We start from the raw sequence: 10873 nt of genomic DNA, 5'->3' as shown, positions 1-10873 counted from the left end.
ACTTGCCCGCATGTGTATGTCCGGGTTTCTCCAGCGCACGGCCGGCTTCCCGCACACGCGGCATTTCCGAGCGTCCCAGGCGGGCCTTTCCTACTTCAGACCCACGGAGCCCCGCGGGCAGCACCTAGTCCCTGCCGCGCGCTCCTCCGCTCCGCCCCGCCCCCGCGCAGAGGTCACGGCGGCTGTCACGCACGCGTCACGTGGTGGCGTCATCACGCCGCGCACGCAGCTCTGCTGCGTCCCGGGAACCGGCGCCTGGAGCCCGAGGAGTGAGCGAGTGAGTGAGTCCGCGCGCCGGGGCTCCTTGCCACTGGGTCCTGCACCCCCTTCCCCTCCCCCGGGTCCGGAGTGGCCCCGGCCCTCGCGGCCGCTTCTCCGCAACCTTCCGTGCGCCCCCCTCGCCGGGAGCCGGGAACGACCCGCGTCCCCGGCCCGGCAGCGCCCGCCCGTGGGAAGCAACAGAGTCCCGGGTCGCGCCCGAGCAGCACGACGGGCTCCCCGCGCAGTGCTCTCATTTCCCGCCTGCCGCTGCCGCCGCCTTCCAAATGGCTGTGCCCCGTGTCGTGCTGCCAGGGGGTCAGAGCAGCGCTTCTCGACCAGGAGCCAGGCCCCCTGCGCGGCTGGGAGATCCTCTGGGCCACCGGCGCCTCTTGGATCTGGGGGGGACCAGCAGAAGCCACCGATGGGCCCGGCTGGCAAGCACCTGCAGAAGCTGCCAATGGTGGTGGCCTTGTCAGGGAGTCGCACCAGCCCTGCCCACGTCAGCATCAGCTGTCGGGGGTGGGGGGCACTGGCCCTGTCGTGGGAGTGGGGCATGAGCACCCCTATGCACCCACTACCAGTTGCCTGTCAAGGGCAGTTAGCGTCACAAACCTGATTCGCCAGATAAACTGTTTCTCATCTCTGAGGGGTCTTTCAGAGTTCTTTGCAATGGAAAAGCTGCTTTCTTCTTTTTCTGTAGGCAAGAAAAGAGCGAAAACAGCATTGGCATTTTTGAGGGCTGCCTTGAGTCTATCCAGTGAGACCCCTGGGTTTAAAGAAATGATTACTGAAGGTTTGCAGGGCTGGACCTGGCTCGAGCCCGTAATGCTAGGTCAGCGATGTGCAGCCAGGGAACTGCGGCACCCTAGGATGCTGCAGGATCCTTTTAAGGGTGATGCACAGTATTAGCACTGTAAGTGTTTGCACACCTAACACATGATTCACCACATAAACTCATGTATTTTCTAATAGGCTTCCTTAGCATCAGAGACATTCTGATCTGTTGAGGTCTTTCTGAGTTCATGCAACAGCAAAATTGTCCTATTATTTCTCTGTAGTCAAAAACCAAGTGAAAGCTACATTGTTGGCACTTCCAAAGGGGCCTTGGGTCTAACAAGGGGTTCCTTGAGTTTAAAAAGGTTGAGAACCTCTGTGCTAGGTACTGTGCAAACACGCCATGAACATCCTTTCCCTAAGGAACTTGCTGGGTATTGGTCTGTGCATTGCATGGTAATCAATGTGTGATAGAAGATGTTTGGTAGGTTGTTTAGGTTCATAAATACTGGTTTTCAAAACTTGCTGCTACATGTTGTACAAATAACTGATTTCTCTTTTTCCTATTTTCAGGATATTTTTAATTTCACAAATTTGGAGTATTACAAATCTGGATTCCATGTCTTTTCTTGTAAGTAAACCAGAACGCATTAGGGTGAGTGTTATATGCCTTTTAGTTTTATTCCAAATAGCACTGCATCTGTATAAATTGTTCACTTCCATACATGAAAAGGTTGCAGGAATGAGGCCTGGGACTCGAGTGCCATTTGGACACAAGGTCTTCAGGGTTCTTATTACCTGAAACTTATGACCTGAAAACTAGATTTTTAAGTTTATTTCTAAAAATGCCTACTTGCAGAGGGAGAAATACTTCTAGAACCTATTGATCTCTGAGCAAGGTACTATATGTGCTTACAATGTGCTTGTATAATATGATAATAAGCATTCATTCTCTTCAAGTATTGGTCATTCAGTAGAACCTTATTACAAGGAACCATTTTTATAGCAAATCCTCCCTTTAACAGTCCCGACAACAGGAACCAATTTTTTTCATTAACTTTATTATAGCAAACACCCTCTTAATGAATTCTTCTCTTGAGTCCATGGCAGTTTGTTATAATGAAGTTATACTGTTTTTGCTGTTGTACAGTTGTGGTTTTATATAATTCCTTATAATTGAGAAAAATTGCAGAAATATTAGTCTTCCACCTCCTTTCTCTTTGAAAACATGCTTTTGGTTGGCCTTAGCGCATATATTTTGGTTATTGTTCTAAACTTAAAATTCATATAGAAATTTTATATTTAACTTGAATGTTCCTTTTTTAATGGTTGGAACAGGACAGCTTTGTTCTAGTGCTTAAAAATCAGGCAGCAAATAAAATAATTAAAATTAAAACTTGAAAATAAGTTACATGGAAAATGACTTAAGGATGTATTTTTTAATATAAAACACCAATACTGCAGGTAGGGAAATGCATCTTAAATATCAATTTAATTTTTTTTAACCTGTATGGAGTTGAACTGAAAGATCAGAGCAACATGCCCATCAGTCTAACTGCTACCCTGAGTTTTAAACATTGTTCAAAAATGTTCTTTTGAAAGAAGCTAACGCTTCATTAGCATGTGTACTTTTACTTTTAATATTTAGTTTAACTGATAAAAATAGACCTCTCCAAGGCAGTCGGCATCTAAACACATCATAAGAACGTTTACGAGCACTAGAATGTTTTGCAAGAGTAGGAGTATGAAGTATAGCATGTTTTTTGGCCTGAGAGTGTATTTGGCCTTATTTGCTAGTGTAGAGCTTCCAGATTGAGTGATATGAAGGTACAGTAGAATCTGAATCTTCTGTAGCCAAGTAATTCAAAACCCACTTAATTCACAGTGGTTGCTGAATTAAGGATGAGCCATTCAGCTGTTTGCTGTGGCTGGTGTTCTGAAGGATGCTGTTTCTCTACTCTGCTGGAGCGCCACAAGTTGTCCATCACAGTTGATCAAAAAGTGATGCCTTTTGAAATAAAACAGCAGGAAAGAGATGGAACACTCAGGAGTCCTGCTCAACTTTTCTGCAGCTCTGTATACCTCTGGTTACTTCATAGACCCTCATCTTTGCAGGGAGTAAGGAATTTAAATCCCTCAGAGTATCTTGAACCTCATGAATTTGAAATGCAGGGGACCAAAACATTTCAAAGTCAGTATAAAAGGGTTCAAATTATCCAAATTACTGTGGGTACATACAGACTTAGTTCACCTGCATGCAGACATTAGTAACTGATAATAACTGAGCCGCTATCCCAGTGACTAATTAAGCATACTTTATGGTATGCAGCACAAGGAGTTCCTATTGTAGAACAACAGCAATGATCGAGGGACACTTTCTCTAGTTAGCTCAGTCTAAGTGCCAGCACCGTCTGCAAATTTGCCATCCCCAATTCCACCAAACTGTCCTCCTCCCTCTCCCCCAGTATACCCGCTGGCACTAACCCCTGATCGTGCCAAACTGCCCCAATCCTACCAAACTGTTTCCAAGAGTTTATGGTCCAAGGGACCAGAAAATGACTTCAAATTGCAAGATAGCCATATTTCAAATTTTCTATATCATAAAGTATACAAAAACGTATCTTTTCAGCTGTGAGTGACAGTAGCTTTGAAGGATCCAATACTTTAAACTATCTGATATTGAACTAACAAAGTTTTTCCTATACTAACTGCTCTGGAATCTTACATTATCCAGAAGTTGGTTGTGTGCTGCCAGTGGGTGTATGCCATTATACAGATATGGGAATGTTTGCCATTTGAAATAGAAATAGTTGGTTATGGCAGATTGGAAGAGGAAGGAGGAGGGGGATATCTCAGCTGATCAATGAGCTCCTGTTTGTACTGTGCAAGTGTTAGACTAGTTAAGTCATTGGTATAATTCTGTCTTGGGTGATACTGAAAAAAAAAGCTGGTGAATGTATCTAGAGAAAATAATTAACTGGCTTTGGGGTTTTCTTCTTTAGAGGTGGGTGTCCGAAAAGTTCATTGTTGAGGGATTAAGAGAGTTGGAGTTGTTTGGAGGTAAGTACTGTTTTGTTTTTTTTAGATCCTTCAATAGAAATCTTGTTTATTTTGAACGTGAAGGTACCCATCAGTTTGGTGTAAATTAATGTCTAACTGCCACCGGAATTAACATATCAATTTGTAGTACTAAGTTTTCAGATTGGCTCACAAAAGTGAATTTAGAAGGAAAATAATTTGTCATATTATATACAGGAGTTGCTTTACAGCCTGTTGTAGTGCAGGTGTCAGGACCTTTCAGTTCATGGTTCATAACATTGTCTGAATAACCTGTTCTCTGTGTTAAGTACAGATTTTGAGCCTGAAAAAGTTACTTGCAGCTTGTTAAATTTGCAAGTAAAGACAAATGTTAAAACAATAACCTTACAACTTCCCAGTATAGCTGACACACAGTGAGCTGGGTTCTGTTCTGCCTCATACCTTATCACAATTGGCAGCTGAATTCTGGTCATAGACCCTCTGGTAGGTGATGTAAGCAATGAAAGGAAGATATTTGAGGTGGAGAAAAATCCATTTTACTGATGAATTGAACAGATATGATCTTTCCATGTTTGGCTTTGTAACTACATTGAAACACATTTTTCTATCAGATGTTGTTAGACTCTGTTCACTTTCACCATGGTTACAAGCCAGTACCATTTAACAGAAGTCCTTAGTATAGCTTTTGAAAAATATTCCTGCTAACTAGGCATCAAAACCAGATTGGTTGTACTGCTCAGTAGTGTGTTAAGCTACAGGGATACCAAAACTGTTTTAGAACCTGACTGTAGCTAGTACATCTTTGCTGATGATGAGGCCTGGACTATTTCCAGGGTTTTTGTTTTTTCCTGACTTACCAATGCTTCTTAGAAGAAATAACTTGTAAAATATCTGCCACAGTATAAAAAATCTGATTTAGAACCCTTTCTCTGAGTAGCTCTTAACCCCAGTATAAATAATGTAATTACATCTGATTTTAATGTGACTTGTACTTGGGTTGAGAGTGGATCTACTGCATTTATCTAAGCCCCTTGCTGCCTAGCAACACTGTTAGAAGTAGCCTAAGAAGGTTCAAATAAGATTTTTTGGTACTTTAGGAGATGTGGAATTCTGCAAAATATTTCTCCGTTTTCTGCATCTCTCTTGTATGTGTTGTTAAACATTCTGAGATATTATTTAAGTAAATTTTCCCCCTAAATATGTAAATACATCCATATCATCATCTTTTAAAAAATGGATTAAAGATCAGAAATTTAAAAAAATGTATGGCTGATGATGAGGCTGTTTGAATCTGTTTAATTTCTATGCTTTTTTATTACATTTCTACCTGTACCATTCTTGATGTTTTTCATGCTGTTTGTAACTTACCATTGCAAATTTAATTGTAAATTTAAAATGTTCTGCCTGGGAGTGTTTACCTGTGTGTGCCTAGCACCAAAAGATTACTTTTGGGTTATTTACATATCTGTTGAAGAAAACATGGTGAACGATTAATTTCTTTAATCCAGAGCAGCCTCTGGGTGACTCTCGGAGAAAAGTAAGTGATTTTTTTTGCAGGCTGTGGTGCTGTGTTTTATTGCATGGAGATATTTCCTTGTGGAAGCTTGATTTTTCTTTTTACCTTATTTATATGTCATCTATAGATTTAGATTACATTTGTGGAAACAGGTTTCACCCTGGAAAGCAGATTTTGGTGTGTAGTTTTGAAATGCTCGCATGTGGTGGTTCAGTCATAATTCTAAAATTTATTCTCCAAAGCTCATGTTTTCAAATTGGTTACTGCTTCTGTATACTACACTTAAGTTGTCTTGCATTTGTTTCTCAAAAGCACCAAGCACCTGTAGTCCTATTTACCTAAAATCATTTGAAGCTCTGTGTGTCCTGAATGTTTGAAAATTGGGGCAGCGTTTCAGGTTGAACATTCAAAATTGGTACCTACTTCTGAACATTTTTACTATAATTTCCTTTCTTTACTTTCTACCAATTCACCAAAAGAGGACCCAGCATCAAAAAATAAAATTGGATAATCTTCAGTTTTAAAGGGGCTTTACCCTGCAAAATTCCATTGCGATTGCTATCTGTCTGACTTGCTTCAGAGCCCACATTGCCAAAGTTTCATGCCTTTAACTGGTGCTGCATTTTGCATAGACTGTTTCACATTCTTAAAGATGAAATCTCCTGTGGTGCCATGAAATACAAACCAAACATGTGATATAGTCAAAAACAGGACAGTTTGGACTAGTCTAGTTCTTGTGGTCCTGGCCACAGAGGTTGTCTTAGCCTTTAAATTGGTATTAAATAAGCGATAATTCTGATAATGATAACTTTAAGCTCAAATTTATGTAACAATTTAGCTTATGCCTACAATTTTACTTGTGCAGACTAAACGGATAAAAGTCAGGGTTATATTGGATTTGGTGTTTCCAGAGGATATATCCTCAGTTTAAACTCATTGTTTTACAGTGATGTCTTTTGTTAGGTTGTTGCAAGATTGTGTTTAGATTAGTCTAGAGACAAAATGCATCTATTGTGCGTAATTTGTCTTTCTAAACAGAAGACATTAGTGGGTACGTAGACATCTTTGATGATGATGCTGAAGTTTTTTGCATTGAAAAAAGCACCAAAATAACTTTTCTATTTGGGTAGCTATGGAAGCAGGGCAGTAATTACTAGGTAAAGGAAATTATTGTAACTTGAGTCAAAAGTGAGCATGAGACACTTAAGTGAAAACAACAAATAACAAAATATTCTGTTTTACTATGGCAACAAACCCCAAATGTAATCCAAATGAATTTGATTTGGCAAATTCAAATCCTTACTAGGGTTGCACAGCTCTGGTTTCTTCATGGCATTGATAACAGAGCAATTGCCCTTTTAAAAATAATTTTCTTAAATGAAAGTCAAGTTAAATCCTAACCAGAAAGGCTGAGATTCCAACTGTTAATGAAGATCACATTTTATAAAGCTAATAAGGCATGCCTTTATCTTACTGCTTTCATGACTTTTAACTGTACACCAAAATTTGTCTTGTGTGAAAACTTTAGGAAGCTTTTTTGCAGTATTTCATAAATTAACATTTCAGTTTAATGTCATGTTACTATTTTTATTCTTGTACAATGTTGAACATTTCATTAGAGTCCCTTTTGCATTAATATCTAGTTATTTTTAAAACTTTCAAACTCTTAATGTTTCTACAGAGGTGAATGAAGTTTTCTGACATACTAAACTGTTTCTAAAAGGGTGCTGATAGTATTTTCCATTTCAACTGAAACAGCCTGAGCTATATATTTAAAAATAATAGATTAACTTATTTCATCTTTTTGCATCTGTTTTGTTGGCTTGTGTCATATCTGGGGTGGCTTTTATTAAAGCAAACCACTTACAGATTGCACACCAGCTGTCATTGCTCCAATAATGCTGCTTTTCACCGCCTTCAGTTTTCGTTTCCTTGGTGGTGCCTTTCTGCTTTAGAGGTTTCCATCTGCCTGTATGCCTTTCCTGTTAATCCTGCTGTTGACAGGAGTGAGTGGAGATGCTGAAAGTTATAGCAAACAGGGCAGTAACTGCAAATCAGAATTGGTAGAAATCTTTAATGGAAGTCTGCAGATAAGAATGGGTCTCAGCCTTCAATTCACAGCCAAATGACAGGTTTGTAACTGGAGCAAAAGATTGTAATCATTAGCTTCCTATCATGGCTGAGACATCCTAGTTGATATTTCCCTGCATGTCATTAGAATGAGCTGGTACAATACTGTAGAGCCTCTTACTGAGGTTTACAATAGGCTTTGTGCCTTCTCCTCACAGATTGGTTACTACCCCTGTTTTACAGCTGGGAGAAAATGAGGCACAGCATGCCTTGCCCAAGGTCACACATTCAGTTACATGTCTGGGACCACAACCCTGGTTTCTTGACTCTTAGAGTATGTATACACATTAAAGGCAACACTGTGCAGAGATACCAAAGCTGTCTATACACTAGTCCTGACCCAGAAGTAGTATAACTGCATTAGTAGGGCAGTACATCTGAACTAAAGCCCTTCTGCTCTTCAGACTTAATTAGCTGGAGTACAGCATTGTATGGGTACAGTTATGTTGCTTCTGCTTGAGGACACACACAACTAGCTCAGGTCTCACTGCATTGTAATGCCCTGAGCCAGATAAGCCTCCACCTGCTTCTCACCCAAGATATCTCTAGAATCATTTGTATTCAGAAGAAGAATGGAAAGTTGCATGCCAGTACTGAACCAAGGTTTGTTTATATTTTAGTGGCCAAGGACAGGAGACCGGCTCAGTGGTGTAATAAAACTTTTCCATCTCCAGCATTAGTAATTCTGCAGCATCTAAAGGGTAACGCTTGCTCTGTTGCTCTGGAGCATTCATTGCTGAAGAAGTGCCTCAAACATCCAGGATAAGAATTTTTTTAAATCTCATTTTAATTTTTCAAGATTCAAATAATCAACAACTAATCATATTACACTATTTGCTTTAACACTATAGTTATCATGGTTTTTAAAAAATGTACAGATAATGGTTAACTTTCTTTAGCAGATCCTAGATTTGACAGACTGCTTGTGACAGACATTGATATGAGTTTATCCAATTACCCAGCAAGTATCAGGCTGAGTAGTATGACAGTATGATATTACCACCTTCATAGTGGTCCCCTTACTTTTATTCTAAATTTAAAGAACTTAAATGTAAATGAAACTGCCAATCACTTATGAGGCAGATCCTTATCCTTCCTGAATCTGCAGGTTGACTGAACAAATTGCTTCAGGTGAGTTTTGTGTTGTTCCCTCTGTCTCATGTGGAATGTTAACTCTGAAGTCTAATACCATGGCTATTGGCCACATTCAGACACTCAGTTTCTCCTGGAAGAGTCAGGAGAAACCCCAAATGTACAGAGGTTCAGGATTATTCTCCCAGAACAAAAATGATTCCCCCAGGACAAAACTAATCTGGGAACAACTAGGGTTAATTCACTCTCAGCAAAGTGAGTATCTTTACACATCCTCTCCTGAGAAAAGCCACAGCACGGTACTTCAGCATCCCAGGGTGCTTTGCCAGTTCTCCCCAAATTCTCCCAGATCATATGAACATGGGTACACAGCCATTGTGACCTTTCAGTGTTAATCAGTTGAGCAGAAACAATCATCTGCTTTGGAACTGCGGGCATGAATAGTATGCCACCACTGTTTTGTTCTTTTCTTCAGGGTTGATTTGTGACAGTAAGTAAACATTCACAGCTGAGATCTTTACTCTGACTTTGAAATAAAAATCTGCTCCACTCCAATTTTTGGCTGGAATGTGGATTTAACCTTTGAAATGTTTGCTGTTAGAATAGCTGATGTGAAGCTGCCTGTTCTGCAACTGATAGTCACTGTGAGCTTATCAGTACTTGGAAGTATCATCTCAATATGATTAGTGGCTCAGAGTCTGATCTCTAGCAAGTATATAAACTGCAAAATCTGCATAGAAACACGTTTTATAGGACCTATTTTCTCATGTGCTTAATATTAGAATCTGAGGCCTTACCATTTCTCCAAGAAGGTAGTGCTTCAGTGGACATCCTTTTTCTCTGTTAAACTGGTTCTTTCCACTTAAGGAAACCAGAAATTTTACCTTGGCTCACTTTGCTTTAATTGTGATAGAGAAATTGGGATCCTGTATTCACATGTTTAATATAATCATCAAAGAGAAAAGTTAGCTTGCCAAAAGCTGTTATGTTGTCAGCAACTTCAGAAGGAGTCTGCCTCGTTGGGCAGTCTCAGAAGCTCTCTGTTGGCGTCTCATTTGTCCATAAGACTTCCATCTCTGCAAAAATCAGTCTAAAGCTGATTTAAGCCACCAATGAAAATAAATCTGGGATAAACCCAATTCCCAGTGCACATTTAATGCATTGAAAAAGCTTCTATCAGTTTGCTACAAGATGTAGTGCTATTCTCAGGAGAGCCAGCATTGAAATAACAAAAGCTCTGGAGATTAAGTAGAATTGTGAGTTAAAATCTCCAGAGTTGATTGTGTTCTGTGAGCTGCTGCTCCAAGTATAGATGCCTTCATAATACTAAACCTAGCATCTCAATAAATGCTGTGTTGTGCCAGTTTGGAAGTGGTCTTGTAGTTCTAGGAGGACATGCGTTGGGGACTAAAATGTAGGAGAGCACTTCGGGTTAGGACTGACGTTGCTTTACCTATGCGTTGTCCTTCTGTTTTATACATTTTAAAGTAATTTGCCAGGTTCAGCTTCGGTGTTTTAAGGGACCTCCCATCTTACTATGCATAAGTGGTGTCAGCAGTTTAGCATTATTAGCTCTAAATCAAGCTTGATGTGGTCCTTCAGGAACAGTGGTTTAACAGTTCTTTTGAGCCCATTTTAATGTTTTTTTTTTATCAGTTGCTGCTTAATGAAGCAGCTGTTTAATACTAGTATCAAGAACACTTTAAAAGTGATGAGGAGGTGGAATAACATTTTGTATTACATAGTTTGTGATTAAAGAAAGCTAACTAAATCTTCAGTGGGGTTATAGCTACAATGGCCCCTTGTGATGTCACACAACTGTAAAAATAACATTTCTCCTTCAGTGATCAAAATAAGTGTATATTTTCAGATTCACTCCTCTGCTAGACTATGAGAGATTCAGAAAATGTCTTTTATAGCAAATTTGCAGCTGGACATAAGTGAGTTAGAGACAGTCTAGTGTTCTGAGGTGTCAGGGCATGTTTAATATTTCTGGCAGTTTTAAGATGAATTCATCTTCTTTATCCACATCTAGCAACATAAATGTATTTGACCTTTTGG

General features: G+C 40.0%; 1 protein-coding gene across 1 annotated transcript in view; it reads left to right on the top strand.

Moving 5' to 3' along the window:
* Positions 1-192: 192 nt before the first annotated feature.
* The window catches only part of STRADA (STE20 related adaptor alpha), a 25667-nt gene continuing 14986 nt past the window's right edge, over positions 193-10873 (top strand). Inside the window, exons 1-4 of the mRNA XM_059726856.1 lie at positions 193-269; positions 1609-1690; positions 4038-4095; positions 5583-5611. Of these exons, the coding sequence (XP_059582839.1) occupies positions 1655-1690; positions 4038-4095; positions 5583-5611 (123 nt within the window). The 5' untranslated portion in view covers positions 193-269; positions 1609-1654. The remainder of the gene's footprint in view (positions 270-1608; positions 1691-4037; positions 4096-5582; positions 5612-10873) is intronic.

Source organism: Alligator mississippiensis, chromosome 4 (genome assembly GCF_030867095.1).
Source record: "Alligator mississippiensis isolate rAllMis1 chromosome 4, rAllMis1, whole genome shotgun sequence".
Lineage (NCBI taxonomy): Eukaryota > Metazoa > Chordata > Crocodylia > Alligatoridae > Alligator > Alligator mississippiensis.
The sequence above is the reverse complement of the archived record's forward strand: the minus strand, read 5'-3'. Positions and strand labels throughout refer to the sequence as shown.